Source organism: Cetorhinus maximus, chromosome 2, assembly GCF_964194155.1.
Source record: "Cetorhinus maximus chromosome 2, sCetMax3.hap1.1, whole genome shotgun sequence".
Taxonomy (NCBI): Eukaryota; Metazoa; Chordata; class Chondrichthyes; order Lamniformes; family Cetorhinidae; genus Cetorhinus; species Cetorhinus maximus.
In genome coordinates this window covers 184,252,399-184,277,274 of record NC_135880.1, presented here as the reverse complement: position 1 = coordinate 184,277,274, position 24,876 = coordinate 184,252,399, and the positions used below count along the sequence as shown (strand labels likewise).

The 24,876-nt window shown below is 47.0% G+C and overlaps 1 protein-coding gene across 2 annotated transcripts in view; it reads right to left on the bottom strand.

The window, feature by feature from the left end:
* LOC144668435 (ADAMTS-like protein 1) overlaps positions 1-24,876 on the bottom strand; it is a 746,250-nt gene that overhangs the window by 337,196 nt on the left and 384,178 nt on the right. For both annotated transcript variants that reach the window (XM_078530487.1, XM_078530496.1), the window contains 2 exons: positions 15,147-15,285; positions 5,436-5,486 (listed from right to left, as the gene is read on the bottom strand). In XM_078530487.1, the coding sequence (XP_078386613.1) occupies positions 5,436-5,486; positions 15,147-15,285 (190 nt within the window). The remainder of the gene's footprint in view (positions 1-5,435; positions 5,487-15,146; positions 15,286-24,876) is intronic.

Genomic DNA, 24,876 nt, shown 5'->3' with positions numbered 1-24,876 from the left:
GAGAGGTGTGTGTGGAGAGGTGTGTGTGTGTCTTTGTGGAGAGGTGAGTGTGGAGAGGTGAGTGTGTGTCTGTGTGGAGAGGTGAGTGTGGAGAGGTGAGTGTGTGTCTGTGTGGAGAGGTGAGCATGTGTCTGTGTGGAGAGCTGTGTGTGGAGAGGTGTGTGTGTCTGTGTGGAGAGGTGTGTGTGGAGAGGTGTGTGTGTGTCTGTGTGGAGAGGTGTGTGTGGAGAGGTGTGTGTGTGTCTGTGTGGAGAGGTGTGTGTGTGTCTGTGTGGATAGGTGAGTGTGTGTCTGTGTGGAGAGGTGAGTGTGTGTCTGTGTGGAGAGGTGTGTGTGGAGAGGTGTGTGTGTGTCTTTGTGGAGAGGTGAGTGTGGAGAGGTGAGTGTGTGTCTGTGTGGAGAGGTGAGTGTGGAGAGGTGAGTGTGTGTCTGTGTGGAGAGGTGAGCATGTGTCTGTGTGGAGAGCTGTGTGTGGAGAGGTGTGTGTGTCTGTGTGGAGAGGTGTGTGTGTGTCTCTGTGGAGAGGTGAGTGTGGAGAGGTGTGTGTGTGTCTGTGTGGAGAGGTGTGTGTGTGTCTGTGTGGAGAGGTGTGTGTGTGCCTGTGTGGAGAGGTGTGTGTGTGTCTTTGTGGAGAGGTGTGTGTGTGTCTGTGTGGAGTGGTGTGTGTGTGTCTGTGTGGAGAGGTGTGTGTGTGTCTGTTTGGAGAGGTGAATGTGGAGAGTTGTGTGTGTCTGTGTGGAGAGGTGTATCTGTGTCTGTCTGCCTCTGTGTGTGTACGCCTGTTTGTGTGTCCTGAGCTATTTAGTGACTGCAACAATAAGCCTGGTGTCTCAATCTTACTAACAATGAACGTAGGGAATCCTGGAAATGAAAGCTTAATTTAGACTTTGGGTAAATCCAGCTAAGAGCACATTGCTAGCTTGCTGATAACCATGATTTTACATAAAATGTGATCTTGCCACTTTTGCAATTATTATATTAAATTGTTGGGGATAAAATCAAACTTTGAACCAAACATAGAGTTATTGTTGCACAGAAGGAGGCCATTCAGCCCATATGTGCAATATTAATCAAAGCAATTTCTTCGGGCTTTGACCGATTGTCGGTTGTAAATATTTATGTATTTACTGGTCAATATGGGAAAGTTATGGGATTCTAGCCAATTGTACACATTGACAAGACATTAAACTGCAAGAGGTCAACCTTCCTTCCCAGAGGCACAAACACATATTGGCAGTGCAGTGCTCACTCCACAGGTGCGTTCGAGATCAGCTAGCTTAACAAAAACCAGCAGATAAAACTGCATCTTCTTGATCTGTGTGGTTCAATCCTATAATGGACGGCTTTTCTATTCGGCGAACCAAATGAGATGGGATATTTTCAAATGTGTCAATTAAAGCTGTTTTTGGCACCCTTAAATGCGATTTCATCAGATTTTGGAGTAATTTACATATATTGTTTGTACCACACAGAAATCTACCAAGGAATAAATAAAAGAAAATGGTTGTGTGCGCAAGTCCAGGTATGTTTCTGTGTTCCTACTGTTGCATGGGGCAAAATTGGACCCGATTTTACATTCTCTGGGGCCACAGTTCCAAAGTTTAAATCTTACAGTTTCTATTCAAAATTGTTAGCTTTCAAATCTGTAATCCACTTTAAAAACCTTTATTTAAATTAACCAAAAACATGAACCAATCACTCATTTGCTCAGCTCAGAGGAGGACAGGCTGGAACACCCAGTTTGGAAGGCAGTTTGTTCACAGTCACACACAAGGCAAAAACTTCATCAGAACTTAGTGTGGAATTCTACCGAACTTCTTTAAAAACATCTTTAAAGATTCTTACGGGATTCAATAATCAGATAGAAATAATCAGTTTTTAAATGGGTCATTGTTCCATTCTTAAAGGGAGATGGGGATGATCTGGGATGATTTCAGGAATGTGCTTTCATTTAGAAATGAAGACTCTGAGGTGAACCAATTGAAGTTCTCCAAATTTGGGAATTTGCAGTCAATTTGTGTAAATTGTTCATTTTAGCCAAGGTTTGAATACCGGGGACTCAAGTTAAAAGTAAGGAAGTCAGGTGGAATTTTATTACATGGAGATAGATGATGTCAGAAGCAACCTACTGGTTACCAAGACATCCAATAGGGAATTCTGAAGACATTTCTTCACCCAAAGAGTGGTGAGAATTGGAACTCACTACCACAGGGAGTGATTGGAGTCTATAGTATAGAAACATTTAAGGGGAAGCTAGATAAGTTTATGAGGGAGAAGGAAATAGAGGATTGCAATAATAGATTTAGATGAGGAAAGTTGGGAAGAGGCTCAAGTGCAGTATAAACACCAGCATGGACTGGTTGGGCCGAATGACCTGTTACTATGCCGTATGTCCTATGTAATCCTATATAAGCATATGGTAATGAAGTGGACATATGGGGGTGATTTTCATTTTCAGGTGCAAAGCTGTCCTGTTGGAGATTGCATTATTTAAGATTCACCAGAATCCCTAATGTGAATTGCACTTAATTTTAGTGTTTAACCTTATTAGCATAATGTTTCATAACCACAGCTGCAAACTGTGCTGGGCCTGGCCAGGGATCCCCTCCCTTGTAGGAGATGACAATCTCATGTGAGTCAAATTTAAAGGTATGGGAACAATTAAAGAAAATGTCACAAAAAAAAAGGTACAAAAATTTAGAATGTTTCCAGAGAACGTTAAAAGGCAGCTCAACCAATCAGCAATCAGGGCAGAGGGTGCATGGGATTGAGAAATGGCAGGCCAGAAGAACAAGGAAACAAGGACAATGGGGAGTCTTCAGCACAGTGACTGTACAGTCCGACACTTGGCATCCTTGAGCTGGTGCTGTGTGTGAAACCTCCAAGGACGTTCAGACTCTCATAGTCATCCCCAGGCTGCTCTTCCTAGGTCCAGAGAAATGGCTGGTGTCATCTTGGCAACTGCAGCCACACAGGGAACCCTGGTTTCTTTGATAACTCATCATTGTCTCTTTTCATGCTGCATTGTAAAGGTATGAAAAGCAACGGTTGGGATGCTCCTAAACGACCTTCGAGCATAAGAGTTAGACAAGTCTTCACCTCTTATTCTGAGCAGAGAGGGTACAGATGTCTCAATCAGCATCACCTCAAACACAGGAGCTTTCAAAAGCCATCCTGAGCTCGATCTAAAGGTCAGGCCAGAAACCTGGCAGAACTGCTTTCTGCTGGTTTTGGGATGGTAATGAGAATCGGTGAAATCATATGGGGTGGGGGGGAAATTAAGATCTATCGCAAAATGCAATGGCCTGTCGAGGTAACAGCCTTTTTCTAAATATCTTTCTGATTCACCTGGGGAATGTGCCAGGTGAAGTATTAACCGATTCCAGAGAGACACTGTAAGAATCATTGAGGAAACTGATCACTGTTCCCACTGCTGAGGATTTGATGTATTGAATTTGGGAGACAGAGATTCGAGGGGGGAGGAGACAAAGAGGAACATGTATAATTTGTGAAAATTATAATTCTCTCCTGAAAATCTGGCATTCAAAGGTTTTACATTGGCCTGGATCTTCCACAAAGCAGCAATCATTGTCAGATTGCTGCTCGACTCGAACCTTGCCATGCCTATACGCTGTACCACATTTCTTACCAGGTTCTCTGAGCCCGGCTTCTCCAGAAATGCAGAGCTAACAGTTCATCAGAGAACTCCATCACAGCATTGTAGTGTCAGGGGAAGACATATGGCGCTAGCTGCCATATGGCAAGTTTAATTGTCCAGTGTGAATATTAGTGAAAGGGTGAATAGATCAATGAGTGAATGGGTAGGTGGCTTAGGTGAGTAGGTATGTGGATGGGTGGTAGATGAGTAGAGTGGCAACTGGAAGTTCCCCTCCAAGCCACTCACCATCCTGACTTGGAAATATATCGCCGTTCCTTCACTGTTGCTGGGTCAAAATCCTGGAACTCTCTCCCTAACAGCACTGTGGGTGTATCTACACCACATGGACTGCAGCGGTTCAAGAGGGCAGCTCAGCACCATCTTCTCAAGGGCAATTAGAGATGGACAATAAATGCTGGCCCAGCCAGTGACACCCACATCTCATGAATGAATTTAAAAATGCTGGATGGAGTGGTAGATGGGTAGGGTGTCAGGTGGGTGAGGTGACAGTTGAGTGAGGTGGCAGGAGGATAGTCAGGTTGGGGTAGTCGGGTTGTCAAGGGGGGAGCCGTGGGGGGCGGTTAGTTCTGTAGTTGCTCAGAAGTTAGACTAGGATTCTTTTGTCTAACATTTTCTGGGTAACTATTCAGTTCCCTCAGAACTGTCCAAAGTCTCAGACTCTAACTCAGTGCCAGACACTTTTTCGGAGGGTGCCCGGAGCAGGGAAATTGCCCATCGGAAGTTCAAACTTCCTGGGCAATTCCCATGGAGGTTAGAGCATCAAGACTTCTGCAGGGTCCTGATGTGCATCTTGGGTCATATGTCTGGTCTCCAACCATTCGGAGACCGATAGATCAGGGCCGTTAACTTTGTAAGAGCGTAATCAACAGTAACTCATTTTGTATCTTCATTGCTACAAGCACTAGAGTGGAGATGCAAAACTCCACAAACTGGACAGGAAGTGGACAAAGTAACACAGAATTCAAGACAGCGGAAAGGCACAGTTCCCCAGACACATAGTGACCAAGCACAGCAATGCTATACAAAGCTGTGAGCAGCATCATGCATCAGCTGATGGGAAAATGAAAAACAGAATGATGATTATATAGTGGTAACTAAAACAGCGGACAGATGGGGAAAGCAGCGCTGAATCACTCACATTTTGATAGATTGTGCAAAGCTTGCGCCAAAACACCAGCAACGAGCAACAGCCCAGAGCATAATTAACAATAAGAACAGCCGACAGTTTGAATCGGTGAATGAGCCATTCCACTTATTTGTCGATAAGCTCAGTGGCTCGTTACTTTGCAGTAATTTGCTTCCTCCACAGCAACATCACTGCTTGTTCGGAGAAGTGCAGTTCCACAAAGCAATGGGTTTCATGAGATGATCTCATTGTGCTTTGACTAATTACTAAGTACATACATAAATTTGGTAGGTCATTAACCAATTACTGAACAATCAGTACAATGCACAAACAAAAAAACACTTGAAAAAATCTCCATGGAAATTGTGCTCAATATAAAGGACTGCCCCAGAGATTTTCTAAAGTATTGTTTCATCATTTTAAATTTGAAAGAGCTTTGAAGAGACAAGGATTGAATATTTCAACTGATTTTAAAGCAGTCTCTTACTTTTTCATTTGTTCCCTGTCTCACACAATCTGTCATCCTCATTTAGCTCTTATATTTTCTCACTCTCTCTCATTCTGTTCAGACTGAAGTTGTCTCATCAACTGCATCAGTAACAGTCACGTTAAATCAGCTGTGTTACGTACCGAGGAAGGGGATGAAAGTGGTCGAAAGGGATGATCTGCTTGTAGCCATCACTGTGAGGAACAATAATGCCAACTGTCTGAGTGAAGGGTGTACACAACAAAACAGGCACCAAATGATTCAATGTAAAACATCGGTTCATTCAAAACTTCAATTGCTATTCTCTGGTTAGAAAATGAATTTTGAAATCAAGAGAGTTATTTCAATCATTGAATGTAAAAGACATCAGTTGAACCCAGAATCTAATGGCAATTTTGGTGCTTAAAGTTTATTTCATGCGGAGAAGTGTTTGAGCGTTGGTAAAATTGAGGAACAGTGGAATGTATTATTTTCCTAAACTTACTGAAATAATACAGACATTCTCAAAATGGTGTGACACTTGCTTTGAAACAAATGAACCTTGAGGTCCAATAGACTCTAGAAATATCTATCGTCACCATTCAAGGTAGATAGAAAGTAATCAGAGTGGATGCCTTCCGTTTATAATATCAGATAGTTCATTAAAACCCATTAATCTGATTTGTGGCCCCACACATCGTTTTGGTAGAATGCTCCATTGTAAAATGGTAACTAATAATGTATATACAAATGCACACAATTTGTACGGCAAGAAGATGCCTGTATAAAATAATAGCCATTTCGCATAGCACCAACGGAGGGAGAACAGGGACTAACTAGATCCTTAAAAGGTCAGTTGGAGGATACAATCCTACCCTGATCTTTACCATTTGGGAATTGTGATATTCCTGTTCCAAGTTCCACAGACAGCTTAATGGAAAATTGACCTGTGCTTCTGAAATTGGTGGTGACATGGGATTGGTAATGATATTGGATTGGCAATAAAACCAGAAAATGCTGGAAAAGCTCAGCAGGTCTAACAGCAGCTGTGGAGAGAAAAACAGAGTTAACGTTTTGAGTTCGTATGACTTCTTCAGAGCTAAATAGTAGTAAAAATGCGATGAAATTTATACTGTTTAAGAGGGGTGGGACAGGTGAAGCTGGATAGAAGGCCAGTGATAGGTGGGGGCTAAGGAGAGATTGCCCTTTTGTTCATGATATCTTTGTCAAAGGGGTATTAATGGTAGTGGTAAGGGCTAAAGGAGGTGCCGATAGTGGCATTAAGGTAAGAAAGCAGAATATGATAATAGGACAAGGGTAAGCACTCTGGAAAGAACAACGTGATCAAGCAACAAATGGCCATAGTGGGGTGGGGAAAAAAATCAAAAATTGGATAAAAGGTGAGGATAAAACAATGAATAAATGAACAAAAATGAAAATAAATAAAAATAGCTGGATAAAAAATAAAAAATAAAAAATAAACATTGAAAAAGGGGTAAAACAGAGTTGAGGATAGAGGAGCAAGTTCATGGTCTGAAGTTGTTGAACTCAATGTTAAGTCCGGAAGGCTGTAAAGTGCCCAGTCGGCAGATGAGGTGCTGTTCCTCCAATTTGCGTTGAGCTTCACTGGAACATTGCAGCAGGGCAAGGACGGACATGTGGGCATGAGAGCAGGGTGGAGTGTTGAAATGGCAAGCGACAGGGAGGTCTGGGTCATGCTTGCGGACAGACCGAAGGTGTTCCACAAAGCGGTCACCCAGTCTGCGTTTGGTCTCTCCAACGTAGAGGAAACCGCATTGGGAACAGCGAATGCAGTAGACTAAATTGAGGGAAGTGCAAGTGAAGCACTGCTTCACCTGAAAGGAGTGTTTGGGCCCTTGGACGGTGAGGAGAGGGGAAATAAAGGGGCAGGTGTTACACCTTCTGCGATTGCATGGGAAGGTGCCGTGGGAGGGGGTTGAGGTGTAGGGGGTGATGGAGGAGTGGACCAGGGTGTCCCGGAGGGGACGGTCCCTGCGGAATGCCGCCAGGGGAGGTGAGGGGAGGATGTGTTTGGTAGTGGCATCATGCTGGAGTTGGCGGAAATGGCAGAGGATGATCCTTTGAATGAGGAGGTCTTTGAGGTGAAAAGTGAGGACAAGGGGGACCCTATCATGGTTCTGGGAGGGAGAGGAAGGTGTGAGAGCAGAGGCGCGGGAGATGGGTGGGACACGTTTGAGGGCCCCGTCAACCACCGTGGGTGGGAAACTTTGGTTAAGGAAGAAGGAAGACCTGTCAGAAGCGCTGTTTTGGAAAGTGGCTGCATTGGAGCAGGTGCGGCAGAGGTGAAGGAACTGAGAGAATGGGATGGAGTCCTTACAGGAAGCGGGGTGTGAGGAGCTGTAGTCAAGGTAACTGTGGGAGTCAGTGGGCTTGTAGTGAATATTGGTGGACAGTCTATCACCAGAAATTGAAACAGAGAGGTCAAGGAACGGGAGGGAAATGTCGGATATGGACCATGTGAAGGTGATGGAGGGGTGGAAATTGGAAGCAAAATTGATAAATTTTTCCAGGTCCAGACGAGAGCATGAAGCAGCACCGAAACAGTCATCGATGTACCGAGAAAAGAGTTGTGGGAGGGGGCCTGAGTAGGACTGGAACAGGGAAAGTTCCACATACCCCATAAAGAGACAGGAATAACTGAGGCTCATGCAGGTACCCATAGCCACACCTTTTATTTGGAGGAAGTGAGACGAATTTAAGGAGAAATTGTTCAGTGAGAGAACAAGTTCAGCCAGATGGAGGAGAGTGGTGGTGGATGGGGATTGTTCGGGCCTCTGTTCAAGGAAGAAGTGGAGAGCACTCAGACCATCCCGGTGGGGGATAGAGGTGTAGAGGGATTAGACGTCCGTGGTGAAGAGGAGGCAGTTGGGGCCAGAGAACTGGAAATTGTTATGACGTGGGGCATCAGAGGAACCACGGAAGTAGGTGGGGAGAGATTGGACAAGATAGGAAGAAATGAGTTCCGTGGGGCAGGAACAGGCTGACACGATCGGACTGCCGGGACAGTCCTGTTTGTGGATTTTGTGTAGGAGGTAGAAGGGGGCCGTCCGGGGTTGGGAGACTGTGAGGTTGGAAGCTGTGGAAGGAAGATCTCCAGAGGAGATGAGGTCAGTAACAGCCTTGAAACAATGGCTTAATGTTCAGTGGTGGGGTCATGATCCAGGGGGAGGTAGGAGGAAGTGTCTGCGAGTTGACGCTCAGCCTCTGCGAGGTAGAAGTCAATGCGCCAGACAACAACAGTACCACCCTTGTCAGCGGGTTTGATGACAATGTCAGGGTTGGACCTGAGAGAACGGAGTGCAGTGAGTTCAGAGAGAGACAGGTTAGAGTGGGTGAGAGGAGCAGAGAAATTGAGACAACTAATGTCACACCGACAGTTCTCAATGAAAAGATCAAGAGAAGGTAAGAATCCAGAGGGAGGGGTCCAGGTGGAAGGAGAATATTGGAGGTGAGTAAAAGGATCCGTTGAACGGGGAGAGGACTCCTGCCCAAAGAAGTGAGCACGGAGACAAAGACGGCAAAAGAAGAGTTCAGCATCGTGCCGAGCCCGAAATTCATCGAGGTGAGGGCGTAAGGGTATGAAACTGAGTCCTTTGCTGAGTACAGGACATTCAGCATCAGAGGATTAGAAGGCGGGATGGGGTCAGAGGGACGGGAAGAGGTGGAGGGTCCTGGATGGGCGTTAGTATCAATGAGTTGTTGGAGCTTGCGTTCCTTAGCACCTGAAAGAAAGAGACAAAGTTTCTTGTTGAGGCGTCGGATGAGACGAAGAATAAAATGAAACTGGGGGCAAGGACAGCTTTGAGATAGGGTGAGTCGGTGCTGCTGGAGGGAGAAGTCGAGTGTGTTCATATAGCAGCGCATGGCACTGAGTGTAGATCTCAGGATGCGATGAGAACAGCAGTCCGAGGAGCGTCGTATGTCCCGGAGATACCTGTAATCCCTGAAGGTAGCAGGGCAGGTAGATAAAGTGGTTAAGAAAGCATATGGGATACTTGCCTTTATTAGCCGAGGCATAGAATACAAGAACAGGGAGGTTATGCTGGAACTGTATAAAACGCTGGTTAGGTCACAACTGGAGTATTGTGTGCAGTTCTGGTCACCACATTATAGAAAGGATGTGATTGCACTGGAGAGGGTGCAGAGGAGATTTACCAGGATTCTGCCTGGGCTGGAGGAGGAACTTAGAAAGGAAATTAGGAAAGCTAAGAGAGTGCATGAGAAAGCATTGGTGGGTAGAATAAAGGAAAACCCAAAAGGTTTTTTTAAATATAAAAAGAGCAAACGAATAACTAGGGAAAGAAAAGGGCCAATTAGGGACCATAGGGGTAACTTGTGTGTGGACCCGGAAGACATGGGTACAGTCCTCAATGAATACTTTGTGTTTGTCTTCACAATGGAAAAGGACAATGCAGGCATAGACATCAGGGTGGAGGACTGTGAAATATGAGAGGAAATTAGCGTAGAGAGAGAGGAGGTACTAGTAAGTTTAGTGGCCTTAAAAGTGGATAAATCCCCAAGCCTGGATGAGATGTATCCCAGGCTGTTGAGGGAGGCAAGGGAAAAGATATCAGGGGCCTTGGCAGTAATTTTCAAATCCTCTCTGGCCACAGGTGAGGTGCCAGAGGACTGGAGGACTGATAACGTTGTCCCATTATTAAAAAAGGGAGGAAGGGATAGACCAGGAAATTACAGGCCAGTCAGTCTGACCTCGATGGTGGGGAAGTTGCTAGAAATAATTCTGAGGGACAGAATATACCTGCTCTTGGAGAGACACGGATTAATCAGGGATAGTCAGCATGGATTTGTTAAGGGAAGGTCGTGTTTGACAAATTTGATTGAATTTTTTGAGGAGGTAACCAGGAATGTTGATGAGGGTAATGCATTTGATGTGGTCTACATGGACTTTAGCAAGGCTTTTGATAAGGTCCCTCATGGCAGACTGGTCAAGAAAGTAAATGCCCATGGGATCCAAGTCAAAGTGGCACATTGGATCCAAAATTGGCTGAGAGGCAGGAAGCAGAGGGTGATGGAAGTCTGTTTCTAGTGGGGTGCCACAGGGCTCAGTGCTGGGACCCTTGCTGTTTGTGGTGTGCATAAATGATTTGGACTTAAATGTAGGGGGTATGATCAAGAAGTTTGTGGATGACACGAATATTGTTAGGGTGGTAAATAGTGAGGAGGATAGCCGTAAACCGCAGGGGGATATCAATGGATTGGTCAGGTGGGTAGAGCAGTGGCAAATGGAATTCAACCCGGAAAAGTATGAGGTAATGCACTTGGGGAGGGCTAACAAGGCAAGGGATTACATTATGAATGGTAGGATCCTGGAAAGTACTGAAGATCAGAGGGACCTTGGTGTGCATATCCACAGATCCCTGAAGGTAGCAGGGCAGTTAGATAAAATGGTTAAGAAGGGATATGGGATATTTGGCTTTATTAGCTGAGACATAGAATACAAGAGCAGGGAGGTTATGCTGGAACTGTATAAAATGCTGGTTAGGCCACAACTGGAGTACTGTGTGTAGTTCTGGTCACCACATTATAGGAAGGATGTGATTGCACTGGAGAGGGTGCAGAGGAGATTTACCAGGATGTTGCCTGGGCTGGAGGGTCTGAGCTATGAGGAAAGATTGGAAAGGCTGGGGTTGTTTTCCTTGGAGCAGCGAAGGTTAAGAGGGAACCTGATAGAGGTGTATAAGATTATGAGGGGAATAGATAGGGTGGATAGGAAGGCACTTTTTCCATTAGTAGAGGGGTCAATAACCAGGGGGCATAGATTTAAGGTAAGAGGTAGAAGGCTAAGAGGGGAGTTGAGGAGAAATTTTTTTACCCAGAGGGTGGTGGGAGTCTGGAACTCACTGCCTGAAAGGGTGGTTGAGTCAGAAACTCTCATAACATTTAAGAAGTATTTAGATATTCACTTGCATTGCCATAGCCTCCAGGGCTATGGGCCAAGTGTTGGAAAATTAGATTAGTGTAGTCAGATCTAATGGCGTAGACACAATGGGCCGAATGGCCTCCTCCTGTGCTGTAGACGTCTATGAGCCTAGAGATCCAGGAGTGGTAATGATCCAGGAATGGCAATGATCCAGGGTTAATAATGATACTGGATTGGTAATGTTACAGGGTTGGCAAAGATCAAGGATTGGCAAAGATCAAGGATTGGTAATGATACAGGGTTTGTAATGATAAAGGATCGCTAATGATAGAGGGTTGCTAATGATCCAGGATTGGCAACAATCCAGAATTGGTAATGATCCAGGATTGGTAACGATCCAGGATTGGTAATGATCCAGGATTGGTGTTGATCCAGGATTGGTAACGATCCAGGATTGGTGACGATCCAGGATTGGTGACGATCCAGGATTGGTGTTGATCCAGGATTGGTAACGATCCAGGGTTGGTAACGATACAGGATTGGTGTTGATACAGGATTGGTAATGATCCAGGATTGGTAACGATCCAGGATTGGTAACGATACAGGATTAGTGTTGATACAGGATGGGTAATGATCCAGGGCGAGTAATCCAGAGACCTGGGCCAATTATTCAGGCAACAGGAGTTTGAATCCGACCAGGGCAGTTTGAGAATTTGGATTCAGTTTATAAAATCTAGAAGGAAATGCTGGCATCAGTAAAGGACCTTGATGCTGTTGAAATGTTATAAAAATCCAGCAGACCTTACCCATTCCAGTTTATCCATGATTCTAGACCACACCAACACGGTAAAGATATAACTGCCCTCTGATGTAGCCTAGTGAACCAAACTAATAAGATCACCCACCAACACCTTCTCAGGGGAATTAGGGACAGGCAATAAAGACTGCCCTTTCCAGTGACACCCACATCCTCACAGCTACATTTGAACATGCAATGTAATCATAATCTCAATGGCTGCTGTATTTCTAGAAAGCAACTGTCTCAGGAAGAAAGGATAGAGGTGGAAGGGTTGAAACAGTGATTGGACATGACTATTGATCCGCTTAATGAATCCTATTACATTATCATTTCCTGCTGGTTAATGGAGTTAAGGCACAGATCAGCCATGATCTAATTGAACAGTGGAAAAGACATGTAGAGCTGAATGGCTTCCTTTGGTTCCTATGCAGTTAAGGTGTTTCTCCCCAAGCTGGAGAAAGCCAGGACCTTTCAATTCTACTCTGGATATCTTCACCCTCTCTCTACTTGCAAAATCTATTCAAGCCATATAGGAGTTTCTGTTTTTATCTTAGAACTATATTTACCAGAACAATTATTTTTAAAACAGCAATAAGCTAAACTGCTATGAAACAAAAACACTCATTTGAAGAAACATATGAAAATTAACATAGTATTAAAATGCTACAAAATATCATAGGCAAAAAGATACTTTCAATTTTAATTTATGAAGAAAAACACAAACCATCTGCCAACACACACTCATTAAAATGCCTCATAAAAATGAACTGTACATTTGTGCTGCTTGATCTAAACTGAGCTGCTTGGTGCTGTATAAACATCACATTGGAACCCACCAACAGTACTAACAAAGTACACCCTGCTATTCGAGATTAATTATTATTTCTGTTCATCATTTCCTCCCTATGTGGAATGGGTGTCACTCATATCAAGTAACAGGTTGTACTCACACAAACCGGTGCAACTAGAGAAACAACTGCTTCTTAGCATCTCTTAACAGTTCTCACTCAAAGGTCAGGAGGGTTGAACATCAATAATCCATCAATTATCCTCTCTAGACATACTAATTACAAATACCGGTATGTGAATGTCAAAAAGTTTAAATCCTTAACATGAGAAGGAGGGGAACATTCAGTGTAAAGTTGTAGAGGAAAATATCAAAGAAGGCAACTGAATCAGATAGTGGATATAGGTACGAGAAGCAACTTAGTGGACTCTGCAGGGAAAGCCAGATGAGTGGATGGTAGGAAAAGGGACAAATGGAGTTTGGATCAACCAGAATAGGGATGAGCTCGTTAAGCCAAATTATATTTTCCTAAAAGTGCCTACACATTTCCTTGTATTTAATTTCGCCATTTTTCTTGAACTGTTGAGTCCCTGACTTGGCTAATGTGAAAATCAACAGGGAGGAGGAGAGGAGAGAAGGGAGGGCACAGGAGGAGTGAAGAGGAAAAGAGAGAGGAGTAACAGTAAGTATAGTTTGGGGTAATAATTATGGTTTGAAATTAGAGAGTTTTTTATGGCTGTAACATTATGTAGAGTGACAATTTTCAACAATTTTAGATCATGAACTCTCTCATCCATCCCCACCCCCTTTCCGATCCCCCCTTTTTTTCCAATAATTTATATAGATTTTTCTTTTCCCACCCATTTCCATTATTTTTAAATGTATTTCCATCCATTGTTTTATCTCTACCTTTTAGCCCATTTCGATTCCTTCACCCCACCCCACCCCCACTAGGGCTATCTGTACCTTGCTCAACCTGCTTTCTACCCTTAATTAGCACATTCCTTAGATAATATCACCACCTTTAACACCTCTTTGTCCTTTTGTCTGTGACATCTTTTGGTTATCTCCACCTATCACTGACCCTCTATCCAGCTCTACTTGTCCCACCTCCCCTTAAACCAGCTTATATTTCACCTCTTTTCTATTTTTACTTAGTTCTGTTGAAGAGTCATACGGACTCGAAACGTTAACTGTGTTCCTCTCCGCAGATGCTGTCAGACCTGCTGAGTTTTTCCAGGTATTTTTGTTTTTGTTTTGGATTTCCAGCACCCGCAGTTTTTTGCTTTTATATTATGTAGAGTGAATCTGACATGTGAAGAGAATGGGCAATTTTGTTTTCACCCAGTAAACGCAATGATCTCTGAATGTTTTGATTAAATGGTTTCAAAGCCTATATTTTTTGAGAGTTCTGAGTTCAAATGGTCTTCTTGAATTTGGGTTTCCCTCCCCGTGTGAATCACGCCCCTCTCCCTTCCGGCAAAAATTGCATCTGTCAGGAATGGGCATCCGGTTCCCACACACCATTTTTAAAGGGTTTCGAATCCACGTCCCCAGGGCATAGCCTGGACCTCGGAATTACTAACCAGCAACATTAGCACCATACCACCATCTCACCTATCTAGACAGAAGCATACCAGGCACTTGTAGAGAATTGGAGTATCGCTATGAGAGAAACAGTGACTGTCTGGTGATGTAGGGGCAGGATTTTTGGGTCGTTGGGACGAACGCAGCAGGCGGGCCCGGGAGCAGCCGGGAAACGGCCCACCGCCCCCCCCCAATCAGCCCCCGACCCCGACATCACACTGGCCAGCCAATTAGCGGGCAGCCAGTGCGTAGGGCGCGTTGAGAAGCTCAGCACTGCTGGGGTGAGGGCGGGAGGAGGGTGAGCGCAAAAGTCTGCGCATGTGTCGGGGGGAGCGCGCACAGTGAAAGCTCCCTGAAGGCAGGGAGTTGCCTCAGGGAGCTGAAGAATTTTAAAATCAAAAATAAAGACTTGGAAAATCGGAAAAAATGTCCCCACATAGGACTCACTCACATGAACAGAAACATAATAAAAATTAAGTCAAAAACATTTTTATTTTTAAAAAATTAATGTCGGAAACCTCATCCCAACCATGGCTGATTCACCCACCTGCCAACCGTAAGGTTGGACGGGCAGCATAAAATGGCAATTAATTAATACTTTAACGGCCTTAATAGGCCTCTTAATTGTCGGGGAGGGGCGCGCTACTGACTCTTGTGCGTGCCTGCTGACCGAAATATCGCACGCTATTTTACAATCGGGCAATTCGGGCACGCGCCCGCACACTGAGTGGAAAATCCTGCCCTAAGTTGCTTACGGTAACTGATTGTGTTGCACTCACCTGGCTGGACAGGGATCCATGCCACATTCCTGCAGTTTGGGTTTGGGCTTGATGTTTTCAGGGTAGTAGTGACAGTACTGATCCAACACCACACGCCCACTTCGCAGGTCGTAGCATTCAGCAGATGTCAGCTGGTACCCTGGCATGCAACAAACAGGCCGTAAGGCAAAATAATCGACCAATTAGGATTATAAAATTAACTCTTCCTCTTCAATTAAATCTACCTCTTCTGGAAAGATGCTTCACTTTTCACTCACTCATCTGAGTCCTCCTGTATTCTGAATTTTGATTCAATTGAAACTTCAGCTGCCCAGACCCTAATCTCTGTAATTCCCTTATTAAACCTCTCCACCTCTCTCAAACTTTTAATCATCTGTGTTAATTTCTCCTTCTTTGGTTCAGTGACAGTTTTTGCTCGTCTGCTTAGATCCCTGTGAAACACCTTGGAAAATTTGACAATGTTAATGGTACTATATAAATACATATTGTTATAGAAATACAAATTGTAGTGGACCAAAATATTATTGGGAGAATCTCCAGAGGATAGTAAACAGGACAGGAACATTCTTATCATGCAAATTCCTCAGTGCATTGAAGAACACTCTTTCAAATTCTACATTTTTTTTTGAACAAATAATCAGTTAAGTAGGAGAAAAAGAATTCTAGGTGGACTAGATGTTCTCACCATCAGAAATGTGCTGCAATTATCTCACTGTTTTGATTTTCCTGAAGTTTGCCCCAGCTCATCTGTATTTTATTTTGAGGACCTCAATTTGATAAATGATCCTTTTCCATTACCTTTGAGTTTACCAAAAAAGGAAAAGGAGATCAAGGCTGAAAATATAATGCAAAAGGCAATCGCCGCTTTTCATCTATAAGTGGGCAGATTGTCCTCAATCAATCAAGATTATCTGCTCAAATCCAGACAGTGTGTGAATAATATCCAAAAAAGTTGCAAGTCCGGGCATCTGTATCATATTTCACTTGTAGAAAGATTCAAAAATTGCATTTAACAAGATTATGGAACTTACAGTTTTCTCATTTATAAGATCTAATTAGACCTATTTATTTGTTCTGGTCCTTCTTGGGCAGTCCTTTGGGATTGAGGGTGTCTAGCTTCTGTTCTGGTTTGATGAGTTCTGAGGTGACTGATAAGTCCAATGTGTGATCTGCAGGCTCTGCCACATGTGGGGCAGGTGGTGCTTGAAGGGTCAGGCAGATGAGTGTTTGGAGGTTTGTGCGCTCCCTCTGGCACCCCCACGTTGCCTCTGCACATTCCCGACAAAGTCCCTTGATGTGTTCGGTGCCTTCCCGAATGAACCTTCTCCATTTGATAGGCCAAAAGCAAGAGTCTCCCATGAGTCGGCGGGAGTGCTTGATCTCTTCATGGATCCTTTGAGGACGTCCGCAAAGTGTTTCTAAAGTGCTCCAGGACGTCTCCTGCTGCGTCCGAGTTCTGAGTGGAACAGCTGCTTTGGGAGTCTGGTGTCAGGCATACGAACGACATGTCCCACCCAGCAGAGCTGGTTTTGAGTGATTAGTGCTTCGATGCTGGGCACGTTAGCTTGGGAGAGGACGCTGCAGTTGGTACGTCTTTTTTGTCATTGGATTTGGAGGATCTTGCCAAGGCACTGCTGGTGGCACTGCTCCAGTGCTTTGAGCATCTGCTATGGGTTGTCCAAGTTTCCGAAGCATATTGGAGCACAGGGATCACTGCTGCCGGGTAAGCCATGATCTTACTCTTGGATTTGAGATCCTGTTCCTCAAATACTCTTTTCCTCAATTGGCTGAGGAAGGCTGAGTAAAAAAATTGGAGGCGATGATGAATTTTGTTGTCTATGTCTTCCTGTATTGAGAGGAGTCTCCCAAAATATGGAAAAAGGTCCACATTTTCCAGGATCTTGCCATTGATCTTAATCAATGGAGGGAAGTGTTGTGCTGTGGGAGTGGGTTGGAACAAGGTCTTAGTTTTCCAGGTGTTTAGTTAAAAATCGCATTTCCTCATATTCTTCAGAGAAGCAGTTGACCATGGCCTGGAACTCAGTTTATATGTCCCAATATAGTGAAGCTCACATAGTGAATATAAATTCAGTAGAACTCTGTTTATAATGAAATATGTAAACTTTTTATTCAGTTACAATTTTCCTGATGCTGAATAATGTGATATTACTGCCTGCTTAAATCACAAAAGTTTTTCTTTACTGCTTAGCCCATGGAACCTATCACATGCTAATGTGATGTGAGCTCTTGTTCTGCCCACTTTTAGTGTCTGCATAATGCCTCTCCTTCAATTATACAAAATTCAAAACATTCATTCCAGTTCTGGTACAGGGAACAGCCTGAGAATTGAACTCATGCTGTTTCTCCCAAATGATGTTATGTTGAGATCCCAAACAGGGCATGGGATTTGTTTCTGACTGCACTCACTGCTTTAGTCAATGATTAACAGAATTAGACAACAGTTTAAGTTAGACTGAGCGATTTTTAAAATTTTATATTCATTTTCAGCATGTGGGTGTCGCTGGCAAGGCCAGCATTTACCACCCATCCCTGGTTGCCTGGGAAGGTGGTGGTGAACTGTCCTCCTTGCCGAAGTCCTTGTGGTCAAGGTATTCTTACAGTCCTGTTGTTTGGCTGTGAATTGAAGGATTTTAACTCAAAAACAATGAAGGAATGGTGATATGATGTATTTCCATGTTAAGGTATCCTTCTCAATGGTGCAAATAACGGATTTGGGAGGAGCTGATGAATAAATCTTGTCCGGATGCAACAATGAATCTTGAAGTTAGAAAACACTGCAGCCATGGTACAACAAACAGCTTTGTCCTGGATGGTGTCGAGCTTCTTGAGTGTTGTGGGAGCTGCATTTATCCAGGTAAGTGGAGACTATTCTATCACACTCCTGACTTGTGCCTTGTAGATGGTGGACTGGCTTTGGGGAGTCAGGAAATGAGTTACTCGCCGCAGGATTCCTAGCTTCTGACTTGCTCTTGTATCCACAGTATTTATATGGCTAGTCCAGTTCAGTTTTTGATCAACGGTAACCCCCAGGATGTTGATAGTGGGGAATTCAGTGATGGTAATGCCATTGAATGTCAAGAGGTGATGGTTGGATTCTCTCTTGTTGCAAATGTTCATTGCCTGTCACTTGTGTGGCATGAATGTTAATTGCCACTTGTCAGTCCAAGCCTGGATATTGTCTAGGTCTTGCTGCATTTGGACATGGACTGCTTCAGTATCTGAGGAGTCGCGAATGGTGCTGAACATTGTGCAATCATCAGCGAACATCCCCACTTCTGACCTTATGATCAAGGAAGGTCATTGATGAAGTAGCTGAAGATGGTTGGGCTGAGGACAGTACCCTGAGGAACTCCTGCAGTGACGTCCTGGGACTTAGGTGATTGGCCTCCAATAACACCAACCCACTTCCATTGTGTTAGCATGACTCCAACCAGTGGAGGGTTTTCCCCTGATTCCCATTGATTCAATTTTGCCAGGGCTCCTCAGTGTTACACTCGGTAAAATGCTGTGTTGATGTCGAAGGCAGTCACTCTCACCATGCCACTGGATTTCAAGCCTCTTGTTCACATTTGAACCAAGGCTGTAATGAGACCTGGAGCATACTGGCCCTGGCAGAACCCATACTCAGCATCGGTGAGCAGATTATTGGTAAGTGCCCTTGATAGCCCTGTCACCAACACATTCTATCACTTTGCTGGTGAGTGAGAGTAGACTAATGGGGAATTAATTGGTCAGATTGAATTTGTCCAACTTTTTTTCCACATTGTCAGGTATATGCCAGTGTTGCAGCTGTACTGGAATAAAAACAGAAAATTCTGGAAAAATACAGCAGATCTGGCAGCATCTGTGGGGAGAGAAGCAGAGTTAATGTTTCGAGTCCGGATGACTTTTCTTTGGAACTGTTCTTCCATTCTGAAGAAGTCATATTGGACTCGAAATGTTAACTCTGGCTGGAATTTTCCAGCTCCATTTGCGGCGGGCATCTTGGTGGGTGGAGGAGGGGTGGGGGGGTGGTGCGGATGTGGGGGGCGGTGGGGTGCGGGGTGGATATCGACAATATGGTGAGAAGGCCAAAAATTGGTTTTACGCCGTTGTGAAACCAGTTTGCAATTGTCTGCTCTGCCTGTCAATGGGAGGCTGTGTTTCCCACTGCCGGATATTGGGAGCGTCATTTTAATACTTTTTCATCATAAGCCCTGCTCGCTGGTATCACCTCCCCACGTCAAATTTACTGCCCATATCAGTGTCACTTCAGAACGGTGTACTTCACTACCGCCTTCAAAAGGCGTGCACCCGGCGAGCTGATCTTCGAGGGAACTCTGAGGTGAGTGCATGCAACCATGCACAGCGCCCGTAGGGCATCAGGGAAGAGGCATTCGATGGGGAGGGACAGGCAAGTCGCTTTTTCCCGGCTGGCTTTCTGTGTGGTGCCAGGGCCAGGGCTCCAGTGCGAGTCAGACTGGTGGGTGGGGGCGGTGGGTGGTGGTGTGTTGGTGGTGAGGGGTGGGGACAAGGCAGCACAGACAGAAGGAAATATTGAAGCACATGCTGGGGAGGGGGGGTGAGGGAAGCGGCCGTGCACTTGGAAAGCTTGTCAAAAGTGAGCATTCTTCCACAGCTGAGGCCATTCAGCTGCAGCTCCATTTACATGTTCGGAGTTGGGCCTCAGAAGCTTTTCTGCCCACTTAAGCAACACAAAAGCATGAAAATGCCACCCCATGCTCTGAGAGCACAGCATGCAGTCCAGTGGGCGAAGCTGCCGCCAATCGGTCAAGTGGGATGGGGCAGAGGTGGGTGGGGTTTCGGCATTCAATGAGCACACTGTACACTGGCCATCCAAGTGGCGGACAGCAACTTCCTGCATGCATGAAGGGGCCTTCAGACTTAACCAATAGAGGTTCTTAGTGCACCCATAGCAACCCACACGTCTCTCTGATCCTGCAGGAGAACATCAGGTTCATGAGGCCTGGTGATTTAGTGGTATGCCTCATGGCTTACAGGAAGCAGAGGAGAACAGTGGAGACACCTGGCTCGGCAAAGGGAGGAGCACCTCCCTCAAGAGGAAGGGGCAACAGGGCCTGCTGAGCATGCAGCTGAAGATCCACATTGAGCTGTCGCTTGTAGGTGCCTTGCTAGACCCAGGATCTAGAGACAGCACCTGTCATTCCTGCAGGTGACTGAGAACAAGTGTCGCCGAAGACTCCGCATGTCTAGGGAACTGGTCGGTCACATAAGCCACCTGCTGCAGGACATAGCTTCACGAGGACATGGAGGGTATCCACTGCCAGTGGTCATGAAAGTGAGTGCAGCACTCAATTTTTAACGCCAGGGCTCCATAGGTGACCTGTGTGGAATCTCGCAAGCCTCCACGCACAACTGTATCCAGGAGGTCATGGTTGCCATCTTCGTGAAGGCACAGACCTTTGTGCATTTCACCCAGAATCAGGAAAGCCAGGAAGCAAGAGCGCTGGGATTTGAGCAGATCTCAGGTTTTCCACAGGTGCAGGGTGCCATCAACTGCACTCACGTGGCACATAGATCTCCGTGGAAACTACGTCAACTGCAAAGGTTCCACTTGTTGAATGGTTAACTGGTGTGCAACCATTGCAAACACATCCTACAGGTCTACGTATGATTCCCAAGGAGCCTCCACAACTCCTACATCCTCAGCAGGTCTCAGGTCCCTGACGTCTTCCAGGGTCCAGAGAAGCTGCAGGGTTGGTTCCTCAGGAACAAGGGCTACCCACAGAGGACATGGCTGATGACAGCAGCAGAGCGATGGTACAATGAGGCTCATGCCCTGACCCGGACTTGGGTGGAGCAAACGAAAGGCATTTTGAAAATGAGGCTTGGGTGCCTCGACAGGTCCAGTGGAGACTGCAATACAGTCCCCAGAGAGTATCACGCCCCATTGTTGCTTGCAGAGCGCTCCACAACCTGGCCCTGCAAAGAGGGGAGGACCTGGCTGCGATGGAGGACCGGCACACATCCTCCAATGAGGAGGGTGTCGAAGGGGATGACAGTGATGAGGTCCTTGAAGGTGAGAATGTCGGCGATGAGGCCATCACACTGGCCAGGCGAGGCAGGCACGCTCGGGAGGCCCTCATAGCCGCAAGATTCATGGAGGATGATGATGAGATGCAGCAAGGACAGTCCTGACATCCTCACCTTGCATCTGTGAACGTTTGACTCCTGTGTGGCTGATGGCAGTGCACATACCCTCAGTGCTCAGGCTCATGTCAGTGAGACGCAGTGGAGGCCCTAATAGTCGCTAGATTCCAGGAGGATGATGATAACATGCAGTGAGGATGCTCCATAGATCACCACATTGCCTCCGTGAATGGCTGACTCCTGCGGCTGAGGGCAGCTCGCTTGCGCTTTGCGATCAGGGTCATATCACGGAGACACAGCCGTGAAACTTTAAATGCACCTGATCCTTTGTCCGCCTTCAGCACCTGAGCCCTTCAGGAGCTGGTGCACAGCATCACTGGTCACAGATGCTGAAGAGATGGGGGCCAGCCCCACCTTAAAGGCACTGAGAGCAGACAGAATGAGAGAACTCTGTGACGCCTGTCCACAACATTCTGGCAGCAATGACCAGCACCATCGAGGTGCAGGCATCGCTAGTGTTTCCAGGAAGTGTGAGGCTGGACCATCAGTTTGGTCTGAAGGTTACACACTGCACAGGGAAGAGGCGCTGAATTGAGACATCTGTCTTCATCTTGTGCAGAAAGGTTTGACATCTGAGTGACACGAACACTGCTCATCAGAACAAGGAGCCATAGGCAGGGAGACCTTCTTGGGAGTTTATTGACAATAATGAACAGTATGTACAAGTGATTAACACCCGTGTCCAGGCTGTGCAATTACACCTTCTTTGGCCAAGTTGGCCTTTAACGGGTCCAGGCAGCGAGCAATCGAGGGGGTTGCCCGACCTGACTGTCTGTCCCTCTTCCACAGCTACGTTCGCGGCCGGATGTCCCTGGAAAGGGAGCACGCGGTGTCTGCCGGCACCATCGAGGCCTTCCGTGCTCGGTGGGCACCGCGGGGTCTGGGGTGTTTTGTTGACCCCTTTAATCACATCTTAGTTTGATGTTTGTAAGGTTCCTTTACAGTTTTTCCTTGATTTTACAGCTGACCTGACTTAGGGGCTGTGCTTGTTTTCTCCCTTGTTCTTTTTGCTCATTTAGTTTATTGTTTTGACTCAAAAGAGTTACACCTTCTTTGGCCAAGTTGGCCTTTAACGGGTCCAGGCAGCGAGCAATCGAGGGGGTTGCCCGACCTGACTGTCTGTCCCTCTTCCACAGCTACGTTCATGGCCGGGTATCCCTGGAGAAAGAGCACACGGTGTTTGCCGACACCCTCGAGGCTTTCCGTGCCCGGTGGGCACCGCGGGGACTGGGGTGTTTTATTGACCCTGTCAGTCACATTTTGATTTGATGTTGGTAAGTTTCCTTTGCATTTTGCCTTTTGTTTTTGCAGTTTCCCTTTATTTCCCTGAGTTTGTTTATTTAGTTTAATTGTTTTGACTCAAAAGAGTTACATCTTCTTAACTTTCCTAACCCTGCCATTACATATTGGTGCTCCCTGGACATCCACAGTGGAGGTGGAGGCAGCCTGCTGACCTTGTGATGACCTTGAAAGGCATCCTCGGGAGGGCCAAGACCTGGAGGTCCCAGCCTGCTTTTGGGGTCCTGCTGTGTGGCAGTTGCACCCTCCTCGGCCTGTGGACCTGGAGCTGCGGAGGTCACAGGAAGAGGGGATTCGGATGGGCTGGTCACTCCCGGGCTCACTTGGGTGGACGAACCCGGAGCATGCACCTGCTGACCCTCCTCCCTACGGGTGCCTAAGGGCCCCTGGCTGACTCCGTGAGTGGAAGGAGTAGCTGGAGTGAGATCGAGCTGCCCAGCACCCCTCTTGTGTACACACTGTTGGAGGCCAACTATGGCATCAGCGATGGAGTTAAGCCCGCACAGCAGTGCAGGAGTGATGTCCTGGACCAAGGTCTCCATGGCGGCCGACATCCTGCCAGTGTTGACCTTGTTACGTTGCATTGCCTGATCACCTCAGCCTGAAGACGGACAGACTCCTCCATCGTGCTTAGCAATCTGAGGAGTGCAGCGGACATCCCTTCCTGATGTTCCCGAGCTTGCCTTTGCAGCTCCAGCAACTGAGGTATGAATGAGTTCAGAGGCTCCTCATCTGACTCAGACTCAGCAACGCTCTGGCATCCAGCAGTCCTCCAAGTGCTGGACGCCTGGGAAGTCTCTGCCTCCACCTGCTGTAGATTAGACAGTGCGATGTGCTCACCAGATTGTGATCCCGAGGCTACTCTAAAGCTCAGTCCCACTGAGGTGTGTCTCTGCGCTGGTGGAGGGTGTGGGTGAGGCTGTGATGGGTCTGGTGGAGGGTGTGGGTGAGCAGTGTGATGGGACTGGTGGCGGGTGTGGGTGAGGCTGTGATGGGTCTGGTGGCGGGTGTGGGTGAGGCTGTGATGGGTCTGGTGGCGGGTGTGGGTGAGGCTGTGATAGGTCTGGTGGAGGGTGTGGGTGAGGCTGTGATGGGTCTGGTGGCGGGTGTGGGTGAGGCTGTGATGTGTCTGGTGGCGGGTGTGGGTGAGGCTGTGATGGGTCTGGTGGAGGGTGTGGGTGAGGCTGTGATGAGTCTGGTGGAGGGTGTGGGTGAGGCTGTGATGGGTCTGGTGGCGGGTGTGGGTGAGGCTGTGATGTGTCTAGTGGCGGGTGTGGGTGAGGCTGTGATGGATCTGGTGGCGGGTGTGGGTGAGGCTGTGATGGGTCTGGTGGCGGGTGTGGGTGAGGCTGTGATGGGTCTGGTGGCGGGTGTGGGTGAGGCTGTGATGGGTCTGGTGGCGGGTGTGGGTGAGGCTGTGATGGGTCTGGTGGCGGGTGTGGGTGAGGCTGTGATGGGACTGGTGGAGGGTGTGGGTGAGCAGTGTGATGGGTCTGGTGGCGGGTGTGGGTGAGGCTGTGATGGGACTGGTGGAGGGTGTGGGTGAGCAGTGTGATGGGTCTGGTGGCGGGTGTGGGTGAGGCTGTGATGGGTCTGGTGGCGGGTGTGGGTGAGGCTGTGATGGGTCTGGTGGCGGGTGTGGGTGAGGCTGTGATGGGTCTGGTGGAGGGTGTGGGTGAGCAGTGTGATGGGTCTGGTGGCTGGTGTGGATGAGGCTGTGATGGGTCTGGTGGCGGGTGTGGGTGAGGCTGTGATGGGTCTGGTGGCGGGTGTGGGTGAGGCTGTGATGGGTCTGGTGGCGGGTGTGGATGAGGCTGTGATGGGTCTGGTGGAGGGTGTGGGTGAGCAGTGTGATGGGTCTGGTGGCGGGTGTGGGTGAGGCTGTGATGGGTCTGGTGGCGGGTGTGGGTGAGGCTGTGATGGGTCTGGTGGCGGGTGTGGGTGAGGCTGTGATGGGTCTGGTGGCGGGTGTGGGTGAGGCTGTGATGGGTCTGGTGGTGGGTGTGGGTGAGCAGTGTGATGGGTCTGGTGGAGGGTGTGGGTGAGCAGTGTGATGGGTCTGGTGGCGGGTGTGGGTGAGGCTGTGATGGGACTGGTGGAGGGTGTGGGTGAGGCTGTGATGGGTCTGGTGGCGGGTGTGGGTGAGGCTGCGATGGGACTGGTGGCGGGTGTGGGTGAGGCTGTGATGGGTCTGGTGGCGGGTGTGGGTGAGGCTGTGATGGGTCTGTAATGAGGATGC